Source organism: Nerophis lumbriciformis, linkage group LG13 (genome assembly GCF_033978685.3).
Source record: "Nerophis lumbriciformis linkage group LG13, RoL_Nlum_v2.1, whole genome shotgun sequence".
Classification (NCBI taxonomy): domain Eukaryota; kingdom Metazoa; phylum Chordata; class Actinopteri; order Syngnathiformes; family Syngnathidae; genus Nerophis; species Nerophis lumbriciformis.
The window spans coordinates 1,095,001-1,110,383 of NC_084560.2; the positions used below are offsets into that span (position 1 = coordinate 1,095,001).

The window sequence follows — 15,383 nt, forward strand, 5'->3', positions numbered from 1 at the left end:
GGAGAGGGTGAGGACTTGACAAGACTGGAGAGGATGATGACTTGACAAGACTGGAGAGGGTGAGGACTTGACAAGACTGGAGAGGATGAGGACTTGACAAGACTGGAGAGGGTGAGGACTTGACAAGACTGGAGAGGATGAGGACTTGACAAGACTGGAGAGGATGAGGACTTGACAAGACTGGAGAGGATGAGGACTTGACAAGACTGGAGAGGATGAGGACTTGACAAGACTGGAGAGGATGAAGATGTCCAAGAGGCGGAAAGAGCCAAGCACGGCAGCTGCAAACACTCTAGTGTGGGCCACCAAATAAGCGAGTCAGCTGCAAACACTCCAGTGTGGGCCACCAAATAAGCGTGTCAGCTGCAAACACTCCAGTGTGGGCCACCAAATAAGCGTGTCAGCTGCAAACACTCCAGTGTGGGCTACCAAATAAGTGCGTCAGCTGCAAACACTCCAGTGTGGGCCACCAAATAAGCGTGTCAGCTGCAAACACTCCAGTGTGAGCCACCAAATAAGCAAGTCAGCTGCAAACACTCTGGTGTGCGCAGCTAAATGTGTGTTACTGCTCTCAGCAGAAGTGAAAGTGAAGATTCAAATATGTCCCCAGGTGCTAAACATGTCACACAATTGTAGTCAGTAGTGAGAGTCGGTACCTGTAAGAGTGAGTCATTGGCACCCACTATGCCAACATGGTGTGTGGCAACATGCACATGGTGGTAGTGGTGGTAAGCTACATTCACACATGGTGATAGTGGTGGTAAGCTACATTCCCACTATGCCAACATGGTGTGTGGCAACATGCACATGGTGGTAGTGGTGGTAAGCTACATTCACACATGGTGATAGTGGTGGTAAGCTACATTCCCACTATGCCAACATGGTGTGTGGCAAGATGCACATGGTGGTGTTTGACACAAAGTACGCTGATAAAGAAAGGAATATATTTCCTAGCGTTTGAAGGAAAACATTCCATCTCCTTCCAGGCTGTGTAAAACCTCTCCCAGGTCTACTTCAGTGGTTCCAGGCTGTGTAAAACCGTTCCCAGGTCTACTTCAGTGGTCTCAGCAGTGATTCAGAGCCGGCGAGGGGAAATAAAGGCGAGGTGTTTATGGAATACAAATGAGGTGTTCACTCACACACACGTAGCGCCGAGCAGCAGGGAAAAAGAGGAGAGAGCTGCTCCAGTCGGGAGGGAAATCAAAGCGGAGGCAGGGGAAGAATAAGAATGAGAATGAGAATGAGAATGAGAATGAGAATGAGGAAATAAGGTAGGTGGTTACGTACGTGTCATCAAGGCAGCTGTTGTCCATCCCAGGGAATGACATCATCTTGTCCACCAGCTGTGCCGACTGCTCATCATGCTGACTGTCAAGTCCAGAACAGAACAAACATCACTCATTATCAGCTACGTGTACAGTAGGTCTGGGTTCCCTTTTGCCCCGAGAAAGAGATGATCGAGTATTATCTGCTCACAGATGCCACCTGGTGGTTGTTTGAGCACACTGCAGCTAGTAATGGATGCACTGCAAAAAGTGAAATGTAAGTAAGATGAAATATGTCAAATAAGGCTGATATTTGCTTATTGTCTGTCTGATAAGATCATTCTCCTCACTAAGCAGGTTTTATTTTAGAGTGTTTTACTTGTTTTAAGTGTTTTGCTCCTAAATGATCTCAGTAAGATATTACAGCTTGTCATTGGCGTTGCTAGGCCCTAAAATATTCTTAAGCCCCCCTAAATAATTTGGTGTTAAAAAAAAATAATTTTTTTTTTTTTTTACAAATACATGCCGACATATTCATTATAAAGTGGCCCGAATATGAGTTTAAATAAATAATCATATAACCTGTCATTATTCACTCAGTTTCCCCTCACTTCATAGCGTAAGGTAGAGAGCCCCTTTCGTGCGTCAGTATCCAATCCATTCCACTTGTTCATATAGAAAATGCCAACATCACTCAAAATCCAGTCCGCATTTTCTCTGCGACCTTGCTTGCGGTCCTTCAGGTGTACGAAGCACATTAAGCACACAGCACTGCAGAACAAGAACGTGAACGAATGCAAAATGGACATAAGAAACTTTTTCAAGAAAGTAAGTATTTATCACTGCTTGTATTAAAATCTATTAGCTCCATTTTACACCAGGTCTGTGTTTGACAAAAAGTTACATTACCGCTCTAAAACAACGCTGCTACTTAGTTAGCTAGTTAGCCTGAAATGCATCATGAAGGTCCTGGTTATTTATAAAGTTAAATGTGCACTCTTTTTTACCATTTGCTATCTTTGGGGTTACTTCCTTCTGGAGCATCAGCTGTGTTTCTCACTTTACACATGGAGGAGAACAGGAGCTGAGCTCATTCACGTATGACTATCATCTGTAGATAATAATAATAATCACTCCACAACCCCTATTGACCTGTAGGAGTCAGGGCAGAGGAGCACAGAAAGTGAGAGGGGAGAGGCCTCTACTGGAAAGGTGAGTAGGAGAATAATGATACATATAAATAAATATTAAAACATTTTTTTTTTTAAATGGCTTATCGATAAGCCATTTGTTTTATTTATTTCTGGGTGGATCATGTTGACTATTGGTCCTTCTAATTGTCAATCATTCTGGTGATGTTACGTAAGGACATATATATATATATATATATATATATATATATATATATATATATATATAGCTACCAACCATTCACGAAACCCAACACAACACTCCAATACGTGCACCATGACAGCAACCACCCACCCACCACCACGAAAAGAATACCTACCGGAATCAATAAAAGGCTATCGATGCTGTCATCTAGCAAAGCTGAATTTGACCAAGCAACCCCCCCGTACCAAAAAGCCCTTGATGAAAGCGGATACAATTTCACCCTCACCTATGAACCCACGCCAGGAAACCAGCCAAAAAAGAACAGAAAACGAAACGACATCATCTGGTACAACCCCCCATACAGCAAAAACGTCTCAACGAACATTGGACACAAATTCCTCAATCTGATTGACAAGCACTTTCCCAAAGACAACACCCTAAGAAAAGTATTCAACAAGAACAACATTAAATTGAGCTACAGCTGCATGAACAATATACGACAAATCATCTCAAACCACAACAAAACAATTGCAAATGAGCCGTCGGCCCCCATTTATCTTATTTTATTAATTTAAAAAAAGCACCTTATCTTCACCATACCTGGTTGTCCAAATTAGGCATAATAATGTGTTAATTCCACCACTGTATACATCAGTATTGGTTGATATCAGTATCGGTAATTAAAGAGTTGGACAATATCGGAATATCGGATATCGGCAAAAAGCCATTATCGGACATCCCTACTCACAAGTATAAAATTACTTTTTTTAAAGTAATAATTTCTTACTTCTAGCATGAAAAAAAATCATAACTTTGACACAATTGTGTCTCATAATTAAAACAATGACAGCCAAATGGACTTTGCTGTTTTATTTTCAATGAAACAATAGAAAAGATGTACTCATATAGTAGTACAGTTGGCACAGTACAGTAAACTGACAGCTCAAATTTAAACATTTGACATGTGACATTTCTAACAATTTTGAACAGAAATAGTTCATGCACATTCAGATGAATTCTTCAAAATTACAATAAAAAAAAAGGATATATGTACAGGTACAGTATATATGCGCACTAATTGACTGAAAGAGCACGCACTTGGTGCGATGATGTCATGTTATCCATGGAAAAATGCATTTTTAGACAATATGATTTGCCTGAGCGGCTAGTAGACCCCGAGAGTAACAAGCGGTTGCCTTGTTGCCTTTCCATTAAGTCCATTAGTTTTTAGTATAAGTTTGCTGGTTTCAAGAAATGTAATGCCGAGAGCATATCATGATGTCAAGATAATGGCACTAGCATTTACTTCATTTAACAATATTTTTCAACAAAAAGGTCTCTTCTTTTTTTTCTACCAAGAAAAGTGCACTTGTTATTAGTGAGAATATACTTATTTTAAGATATTTTGGGGTTCATTGAGGTTTGCTCATTTGACTTGTTTTGGAAAGTCTTGACAAGCCAAATGTTCTTGTTCTATTGGCAGATCATTTTGCTTAGTTCAAATAAAATACCCTCATTTTTGTCTTTTTTTCTTTTTGAATACTGATTTTTTGCAGTGTACTCCTTCAGTCGCAATAATTCATATCACACTTTTGCAGACGCTCAAAGCGCTTCACATCATTCACGCGGTCCTAGTGGTGGTGGTAAGCTACATTCACACATGGTGGTGGTGGTGGTGGTAAGCTACATTTACACATGGTGGTGGTGGTGGTGTTAAGCTACATTCACACATGGTGGTGGCGGTGGTGGTAAGCTACATTCACAAATGCTGGTGGTGGTGGTAAGCTACATTCACACATGGTGGTGGTGGTGGTGGTAGTAAGCTACATTCACACATGGTGGTGGTGGTGGTGAGGTAGATTCACACATGGTGGTGGTGGTAAGCTACATTCACACATGGTGGTGGTGGTGGTGGTAAGCTACATTCACACATAGTGGTGGTGGTGGTAAGCTACATTCACACATGGTGGTGGTGGTGATAAGCTACATTTACACATGGTGGTGGTGGTGGTGGTAAGCTACATTCACACATGGTGGTGGTGGTGATAAGCTACATTTACACATGGTGGTGGTGGTGGTGGTGGTAAGCTACATTTACACATGGTGGTGGTGGTGGTAAGCTACATTCACACATGGTGGTGGTGGTGATGATAAGCTACATTTACACATGGTGGTGGTGGTGGTGGTGGTAAGCTACATTTACACATGGTGGTGGTGGTGGTAAGCTACATTCACACATGGTGGTGGTGGTGGTAAGCTACATTTACACATGGTGGTGGTGGTGGTGTTAAGCTACATTCACACATGGTGGTGGTGGTGGTAAGCTACATTCACACATGGTGGTGGTGGTGGTGGTGAGCTACATTTACACATGGTGGTGGTGGTGGTGTTAAGCTACATTCACACATGGTGGTGGTGGTGGTGGTAAGCTACATTCACAAATGCTGGTGGTGGTGGTAAGCTACATTCACACATGGTGGTGGTGGTGGTGGTAGTAAGCTACATTCACACATGGTGGTGGTGGTGGTGAGGTAGATTCACACATGGTGGTGGTGGTAAGCTACATTCACACATGGTGGTGGTGGTGGTGGTAAGCTACATTCACACATAGTGGTGGTGGTGGTAAGCTACATTCACACATGGTGGTGGTGGTGATAAGCTACATTTACACATGGTGGTGGTGGTGGTGGTAAGCTACATTCACACATGGTGGTGGTGGTGATAAGCTACATTTACACATGGTGGTGGTGGTGGTGGTGGTAAGCTACATTTACACATGGTGGTGGTGGTGGTAAGCTACATTCACACATGGTGGTGGTGGTGATGATAAGCTACATTTACACATGGTGGTGGTGGTGGTGGTGGTAAGCTACATTTACACATGGTGGTGGTGGTGGTAAGCTACATTCACACATGGTGGTGGTGGTGGTAAGCTACATTTACACATGGTGGTGGTGGTGGTGTTAAGCTACATTCACACATGGTGGTGGTGGTGGTGGTAAGCTACAGTCACAAATGCTGGTGGTGGTGGTAAGCTACATTCACACATGGTGGTGGTGGTGGTGGTAGTAAGCTACATTCACACATGGTGGTGGTGGTGGTAAGGTAGGTTCACACATGGTGGTGGTGGTAAGCTACATTCACACATGGTGGAGGTGGTGGTGGTAAGCTTCATTCACACATAGTGGTGGTGGTGGTAAGCTACATTCACACATGGTGGTGGTGGTGATAAGCTACATTTACACATGGTGGTGGTGGTGGTGATAAGCTACATTTACACATGGTGGTGGTGGTGGTAAGCTACATTTACACATGGTGGTGGTGGTGGTAAGCTACATTCACACATAGTGGTGGTGGTGATAAGCTACATTTACACATGGTGGTGGTGGTGGTAAGTTACATTTACACATGGTGGTGGTGGTGGTAAGCTACATTCACACATGGTAGTGGTGGTGGTGGTAAGCTACATTTACACATGGTGGTGGTGGTGGTGGTGGTGTTAAGCTACATTCACACATGGTGGTGGTGGTGGTGGTAAGCTGCATTCACAAATGCTGGTGGTGGTGGTAAGCTACATTCACACATGGTGGTGGTGGTGGTGGTAGTAAGCTACATTCACACATGGTGGTGGTGGTGGTAAGGTAGATTCACACATGGTGGTGGTGGTATGCTACATTCACACATGGTGGTGGTGGTGGTGGTAAGCTACATTCACACATTGTGGTGGTGGTGGTAAGCTACATTCACACATGGTGGTGGTAAGCTACATTCACACATGGTGGTGGTGGTAAGCTACATTCACAAATGCTGGTGGTGGTGGTGGTGGTAAGCTACATTCACACATGGTGGTGGTGGTGGTGGTAAGCTACATTCACAAATGCTGGTGGTGGTGGTAAGCTACATTCACACATGGTGGTGGTGGTGGTGGTAAGCTACATTCACACATGGTGGTGGTGGTGGTAAGCTACATTCACAAATGGTGGTAGTGGTGGTGGTAAGCTACATTCACACATGGTGGTGGTGGTGGTGGTAAGCTACATTCAAACATGGTGGTGGTGGTAAGCTACATTTACACATGGTCGTGGTGGTGGTAAGCTACATTCACACATGGTGGTGGTGGTGGTGGTAAGCTACATTCACACATGGTGGTGGTGGTGGTGGTAAGCTACATTTACACATGGTGGTGGTGGTGGTGGTGGTAAGCCACATTCACACATGGTGGTGGTGGTGGTAAGCTACATTCACACATGGTCGTGGTGGTGGTGGTAAGCTACATTCACACATGGTGGTGGTGGTGGTGGTAAGCTACATTCACACATGGTGGTGGTGGTGGTAAGCTACATTCACACATGGTGGTGGTGGTGGTGGTAAGCTACATTCACACGGTGGTGGTGGTAAGCTACATTCACACATGGTGGTGGTAAGCTACATTCACACATGGTGGTGGTGGTGGTAAGCTACATTCACACATGGTGGTGGTGGTGGTGGTAAGCTACATTCACACATGGCCGTGGTGGTGGTGGTAAGCTACATTTACACATGGTGGTGGTAAGCTACATTCACACATGGTGATGGTGGTGGTAAGCTACATTCACACATGGTCGTGGTGGTGGTGGTGGTAAGCTACATTTACACATGGTGGTGGTGGTGGTAAGCTATATTTACACATGGTGGTGGTGGTGGTAAGCTACATTTACACATGGTGGTGGTGGTGGTAAGATACATTCACAAGGTGGTGGTGGTAAGCTACATCAATCACGTTGTTCTTAAAAAGTTTCAATGTACTGAATATTATCTTGTTCAATCTCAGACAGGCTGTGACTTAAGACTTTGTAGACCACCTGAGACCAAGTCCAAGTTCATTGTCTTTTTAAAACTGGACTAATTTTTTCCTCAGAACTTCCAAGCAACTTGAAGAGGATTATTGGTTCATGTTCATTTTGTGCTTGAATGAAGACCACAATCTTTATTTTGCGGCCCCTGAGCTCCAAAAGAGTTTGGGTTCTAAGGACCTGGGTGGACCCTCTCCACCTAAAAAAGGCGTGTGTGCCTGAGAAGACTGACCTGAAGAAGGAGTAGCTGGGTCCCAGGTTGTAGAGAGCAGGGCTGAGGTCCATCTTGGGATAGTGCCTCAGGTCGCTCTTGATGGACCCCAGGCCCATGGCGAACACCACAAACAAGACCGGGAGCAGGATCTGGGAGACCAGACCCTTGTAGTCTCTGCGGCTGTGGTGGAACCTCTTGATCAGTACGGCTTTGATCTGCTGCCAGGCCAAGCACATCCCTTGTGCTTTGGTGGAACTGGTCAGGTCTAGAAAACAACACCCAAGTATGAAGTTGCAGTTCCCAGTTTAAAGGGGATCTGCACTTTATGGGGGGAAGTTTTGCCTCTTAAGTCTGCTCCTTCCTGTTTGGTCATCCCCTCCTTGCCGTTGTTGATGCATGTGGATTTGACTTCCTCAATGTTTATTATTGGAGCGATACGGTTGTTAAAGTTAAGGGTTTTTGTGATTTCTGGTTGTTTGTGAGGACACCAAGGAGATCCATCACCTCCTTGTCATGTTTGTTGATATACAGTACTGTACAGCCCAACGTGTACACACCTTTGATAAAATACTGACTTTTGTCAAGGCTGGAACCAATTATTCATATTTACAGACATTTGCTCCACTGTAAGAACTTTTCCATTTACAAACCCTGTTCAAGAACCGATGAAGTTTGTAAGTGGAGGTTCCAATGTGTTGTTTCAAAGGCATGGGAGACTTTGACTTGAGATACAAGTGTTTCCAGTTAAGAGCGCCGTCACAAACCAAACTAAGCTTGTACGTTGAAGTACTACTGTAATAAAAAATTAAAACATGTTTATATATATATATATATATATGTTGAAGCACAGTACGATCCATCATGCGGTGTGGCTTCATAGCTTACCAAAGTCGTACTAAAACATTTTGATAGATTTTTGAGCACCGTGTGTAATGTTCTATATTTTCAATGGAACATTTAACATTTTGGTGTTGTTTACTTGAGTCATACTGCAGTCTACACGTATCTCGTATGTGTGACTGCCATCTACTGGTCACACTTATCATTACACCATGCACCAAATACAATAGCTTCGGGGTCGTTAAGCAAAAGGAGAATGAATATGTACATTAGGTGCACCGGGTCATAAGGCGCACTGTCCAGTTTTGAGAAAATGAAAGGATTTTAAGTGCACCTTATAGTCGGAAAATAGAGTAGTCTTTTATACAAGACACATGATGATGGAACTTACTCATTTTGTCACAATAACTGATGATGCCTTCACTTTGATCTGCGGGGAAGCTATTTATGGAGTCCGAGTCCGACACGGTCTCTGAAACAGAAAAGGGTCTGTCCTCCGGCAAGTCTTTGTTTGGTTCCTTTTCGTCAGTCAACTGGAGGAAGACCTACAGGGTGTGGAGCAAACATCAACACACCAGTAAGAACACGGTCATGCACACCTTTGGAGAGGTACCAACACCTCAATAAGAACACGGTCATGCACTCCTTTGAAAAGGTACCAACACCTCAGTAAGAACACAGTCATGCACACCTTTGAAAAGGTACCAACACCTCAGTAAGAACACGGTCATGCACACCTTTGGAGAGGTACCAACACCTCAGTAAGAACACGGTCATGCACACCTTTGGAGAGGTACCAACAACTCAGTAAGAACACGGTCATGCACACCTTTGGAGAGGTACCAACACCTCAGTAAGAACACGGTCATGCACACCTTTGGAGAGGTACCAACACCTCAGTAAGAACACGGTCATGCACACCTTTGGAGAGGTACCAACTTATCAGTAAGAACATGGTCATGCACACCTTTGGAGAGGTACCAACACCTCAGTAAGAACACGGTCATGCACACCTTTGGAGAGGTACCAAAACCTCAGTAAAAACACGGTCAGCCTTTGGAGAGGTACCAACACCTCAGTAAGAACACGGTCATGCACACCTTTGGAGAGGTACCAACACCTCAGTAAGAACACAGTCATGCACACCTTTGAAAAGGTACCAACACCTCAGTAAGAACACGGTCATGCACACCTTTGGAGAGGTACCAACACCTCAGTAAGAACACGGTCATGCACACCTTTGGAGAGGTACCAACAACTCAGTAAGAACACGGTCATGCACACCTTTGGAGAGGTACCAACACATCAGTAAGAACATGGTCATGCACACCTTTGGAGAGATACCAACACCTCAGTAAGAACACGGTCATGCACACCTTTGGAGAGGTACCAACACCTTAGTAACAACACTGTCAGGCACACCTTTGGAGACGTACCAACACCTTAGTAACAACACGGTCATGCACACCTTTGGAGAGGTACCAACACCTCAGTAAGAACACGGTCATGCATACCTTTGGAGAGGTACCAACACCTCAGTAAGAACACGGTCTTGCACACCTTTGGAGAGGTACCAACACCTCAGTAAGAACACGGTCATGCACACCTTTGGAGAGGTACCAACACCTCAGTAAGAACACGGTCATGCACACCTTTGGAGAGGTACCAACACCTCAGTAAGAACACGGTCATGCACACCTTTGGAGAGGTACCAACTTATCAGTAAGAACATGGTCATGCACACCTTTGGAGAGATACCAACACCTCAGTAAGAACACGGTCATGCACACCTTTGGAGAGGTACCAACACCTTAGTAACAACACTGTCAGGCACACCTTTGGAGAGGTACCAACACCTTAGTAACAACACGGTCATGCACACCTTTGGAGAGGTACCAACACCTCAGTAAGAACACGGTCATGCATACCTTTGGAGAGGTACCAACACCTCAGTAAGAACACGGTCATGCACACCTTTGGAGAGGTACCAACACCTCAGCAAGAACACGGTCATGCACACCTTTGGAGAGGTACCAACACCTCAGTAAGAACACGATCATGCACACCTTTGGAGAGGTACCAACACCTCAGTAAGAACACGGTCATGCACCCCTTTGGAGAGGTACCAACTTATCAGTAAGAACATGGTCATGCACACCTTTGGAGAGGTACAAACACCTCAGTAAAAACACGGTCATGCACACCTTTGGAGAGGTACCAACACCTCAGCAAGAACACGGTCATGCACACCTTTGGAGAGGTACCAAAACCTCAGTACAAACACGGTCAGGCACACCTTTGGAGAGGTACCAACACCTCAGTAAGAACACGGTCATGCACACCTTTGGAGAGGTACCAACACCTCAGCAAGAACACGGTCATGCACACCTTTGGAGAGGTACCAACACCTCAGTAAGAACACGGTCTTGCACACCTTTGGAGAGGTACCAACACCTCAGTAAGAACACGGTCATGCACACCTTTGGAGAGGTACCAACACCTTAGTAACAACACGGTCATGCACACCTTTGGAGAGGTACCAACACCTCAGTAAGAACACGGTCATGCATACCTTTGGAGAGGTACCAACACCTCAGTAAGAACACGGTCTTGCACACCTTTGGAGAGGTACCAACACCTCAGTAAGAACACGGTCATGCACACCTTTGGAGAGGTACCACCTTATCAGTAAGAACATGGTCATGCACACCTTTGGAGAGGTACAAAAACCTCAGTAAAAACACGGTCATGCACACCTTTGGAAAGGTACCAACACCTCAGTAAGAACACGGTCATGCACACCTTTGGAGAGGTACCAACACCTCAGTAAGAACACGGTCATGCACACCTTTGGAGAGGTACCAACTTATCAGTAAGAACATGGTCATGCACACCTTTGGAGAGGTACCAACACCTCAGTAAAAACACGGTCATGCACACCTTTGGAGAGGTACCAACACCTCAGTAAGAACACGGTCATGCACACCTTTGGAAAGGTACCAACACATCAGTATGAACACGGTCATGCACACCTTTGGAGAGGTACCAACACCTCAGTAAGAACACGGTCTTGCACACCTTTGGAGAGGTACCAACACATCAGTAAGAACATGGTCATGCACACCTTTGGAGAGGTACCAACACCTCAGTAAGAACACGGTCATGTACACCTTTGGAGAGGTACCAACACCTCAGTAAGAACACGGTCATGCACACCTTTGGAGAGGTACCAACACCTCAGTAAGAACACGGTCATGTACACCTTTGGAGAGGTACCAACACCTCAGTAAGAACACGGTCATGTACACCTTTGGAGAGGTACCAACACCTCAGTAAGAACACGGTCATGCACACCTTTGGAGAGGTACCAACACCTCAGTAAGAACACGGTCATGCACACCTTTGGAGAGGTACCAACACCTCAGTAAGAACACGGTCATGCACACCTTTGGAGAGGTACCAACACCTCAGTAAGAACACGGTCATGCACACCTTTGGAGAGGTACCAACACATCAGTAAGAACATGGTCATGCACACCTTTGGAGAGGTACCAACTTATCAGTAAGAACATGGTTATGCACACCTTTGGAGAGGTACCAACACCTCAGTAAGAACACGGTCATGTACACCTTTGGAGAGGTACCAAAACCTCAGTAAAAACACGGTCAGCCTTTGGAGAGGTACCAACACCTCAGTAAGAACACGGTCATGCACACCTTTGGAGAGGTACCAACACCTCAGTAAGAACACGGTCATGCACACCTTTGGAGAGGTACCAACACCTCAGTAAGAACACGGTCATGCATACCTTTGGAGAGGTACCAACACCTCAGTAAGAACACGGTCATGCACACCTTTGGAGAGGTACCAACACCTCAGCAAGAACACGGTCATGCACACCTTTGGAGAGGTACCAACACCTCAGTAAGAACACGATCATGCACACCTTTGGAGAGGTACCAACACCTCAGTAAGAACACGGTCATGCACACCTTTGGAGAGGTACCAACTTATCAGTAAGAACATGGTCATGCACACCTTTGGAGAGGTACAAACACCTCAGTAAAAACACGGTCATGCACACCTTTGAAGAGGTACCAACACCTCAGCAAGAACACGGTCATGCACACCTTTGGAGAGGTACCAAAACCTCAGTACAAACACGGTCAGGCACACCTTTGGAGAGGTACCAACACCTCAGTAAGAACACGGTCATGCACACCTTTGGAGAGGTACCAACACCTCAGCAAGAACACGGTCATGCACACCTTTGGAGAGGTACCAACACCTCAGTAAGAACACGGTCTTGCACACCTTTGGAGAGGTACCAACACCTCAGTAAGAACACGGTCATGCACACCTTTGGAGAGGTACCAACACCTTAGTAACAACACGGTCATGCACACCTTTGGAGAGGTACCAACACCTCAGTAAGAACACGGTCATGCATACCTTTGGAGAGGTACCAACACCTCAGTAAGAACACGGTCTTGCACACCTTTGGAGAGGTACCAACACCTCAGTAAGAACACGGTCTTGCACACCTTTGGAGAGGTACCAACACCTCAGTAAGAACACGGTCATGCACACCTTTGGAGAGGTACCAACACCTCAGTAAGAACACGGTTTTGCACACCTTTGGAGAGGTACCAACACATCAGTAAGAACATGGTTATGCACACCTTTGGAGAGGTACCAACACCTCAGTAAGAACACGGTCATGCACACCTTTGAAAAGATACCAACACCTCAGTAAGAACACGGTCATGCACACCTTTGGAGAGGTAGCGGAACATCCTCATGGGTGACACCTACCTCCTCCAGGGTGGTGTCAGAGATGCCGTAGCCTTCCAGCTGCAAGTCGTTTAGGTTGGCGTCCAGCGCGGTCAGGAGGGCGCGGTAGGAGGAGGCGTTGGAGGAGGTGAAGGGGGGCAGGGTGTAGACCAGGTCACTGCCCTGAGCCTCCTTCAGTCGGGCCTCAGGTACGTGCACCTGGACAAAGGCCTTCATTTCGGCCTCGTCAAAGCGCTCCGACTGGTGTGTCTGGACCTGGAGTGGTTGAAGTCAGAATAAGGTTCTTGTGCAAGATGCTTCAGATGAAAGTCCGTGGACAGGTGACAGGTGATCCATACAAATATGAATGACATCACCTTGTTTACGTTAGGGCTGTCAAACGTGTCATCGCATTGTTTAAAGTGGACTTAGTCCTAATTAGTAATAACTCTGTCATATACGTGTCACTTTTTCAAACTAGGACTTTGCTATATTGACATCTTTTTTGAAAGAGCTCAACACAAAACAGACTTACAGTAAATAAACACACTTTTAATGACAATACACACAAATGACCTGCAGTGTGGCCCTGGCAGAATGTCAATTCCTGCTGTAGGAGCACTTGCATTCAGAGGGGCGGAGCTACACTTCTGTGTTTACATAGCAGTTCCACGCATGGATATCACAAAATATGAAAATGGTTCCAATCATGCTTTGATTGTCAACCATGTTTGCTAATGTAATCTGTGATATTTCTGCCTGAATAAAGACTTCTGGAAGTCTGTACATTACATGTTGTACACGTTCATACGTGCATGACATAACTTGCTCTATTTATTATTAAACTGAAGGAGTGTCAGACAAAAAAAATCGGTTTTAGAATGAATCTCAATTCATATTTGTCACAATTCTCACTCGATTGAAAAAATCTCAAATAAATGTAAATAAAATGTATATATATATTTTATTTTTTTATTTTTTTTAATTCGGTCCTGTCCAGCCACATCATATAGTTGATGTAGATGATCTATATCTGCTGTACAAGTTTATTTTACAAAGGGAAGCGTTGGATACTTCTCTTGTTGCCTTATTTGTGTTTGACTTTGTTAAATGTTTGAGTAACATTTTATTCAACAAAACCAGTTTTCTTTTCAGTAATAGAGCGACGTATCACAGCTTTTCATGTATTTTATGGAGGAATGGAGGAATTCCTGCTCCGCCGCTCCCAGTCTGTGGAACGCTCTCCCTGACCACCTGAGGGCACCACAGACTGTGGATGCTTTTAAGAAAAGGCTTAAAAACCCTTCTTTTAAAAAAAGCCTTCTTCTAAATTTATGTATTTATGTTTTTAAATGCACGGTAGCACTTTGAGGTTGTTTGCTCAATGTAAAGTGCTTTTACAAATAAAATATGTTATTATTATTATTATCATTATTATTAGAATGTAGTTAATCATAGAACTGGCACCCAATGTTATTCAAAAGTATTGATTTTGAATCAAGAATCGTTTTGAATCGAATCGTTACCCCCCAAGAATCGAATCGTGGGGTGCCCAACGATTCACAGCCCTAACAAACTGCAACATTCAACCTAATCAACAGTCAACAATTGAGGACTATTAACCAGAACATGTTATAAAATAAACTACACAATATTTCAGCCTGACAGATACAGTATATATATATATATATATATATATATATATATATATATATATATATATATATATATTAGGGCTGCAACTAACAACTAATTTAATAATCGATTAATCTGTCGATTATTACTTCGATTAATCGATTAATAATCATATAAAAGAGACCAACTATATTTCTATATTTTTCAGTATTTTATTGGAAAAAAAACAGGCACCATACTTATTTTGATTATTGTTTCTCAGCTGTTTGTAAATGTTTATAAATAAAGGTTTATAAAAAAAAATTTTTTTAAATGCATTTTAAAAAAATTAATAAATACAAAAAAGTAGCCTCTGCGCATGCGCATAGCATACAGCCAACGAATCGATGACTAAATTAATCGCCAACTATTTTTATAATCGATTTTAATCGATTTAATCGATTAGTTATTGCAGTCCTTATATATATATATATATATATATATATATA

General features: G+C 43.9%; 1 protein-coding gene across 3 annotated transcripts in view; it reads right to left on the minus strand.

Annotated features, from left to right (window-relative positions):
• The window catches only part of abca12 (ATP-binding cassette, sub-family A (ABC1), member 12), a 170,432-nt gene that overhangs the window by 54,094 nt on the left and 100,955 nt on the right, over positions 1 to 15,383 (minus strand). For all 3 annotated transcript variants that reach the window (XM_061971824.2, XM_061971822.2, XM_061971823.2), the window contains exons 38-41: positions 13,303 to 13,536; positions 8,878 to 9,031; positions 7,665 to 7,911; positions 1,288 to 1,368 (exon numbers count right to left, since the gene is read on the minus strand). In XM_061971824.2, the coding sequence (XP_061827808.2) occupies positions 1,288 to 1,368; positions 7,665 to 7,911; positions 8,878 to 9,031; positions 13,303 to 13,536 (716 nt within the window). The remainder of the gene's footprint in view (positions 1 to 1,287; positions 1,369 to 7,664; positions 7,912 to 8,877; positions 9,032 to 13,302; positions 13,537 to 15,383) is intronic.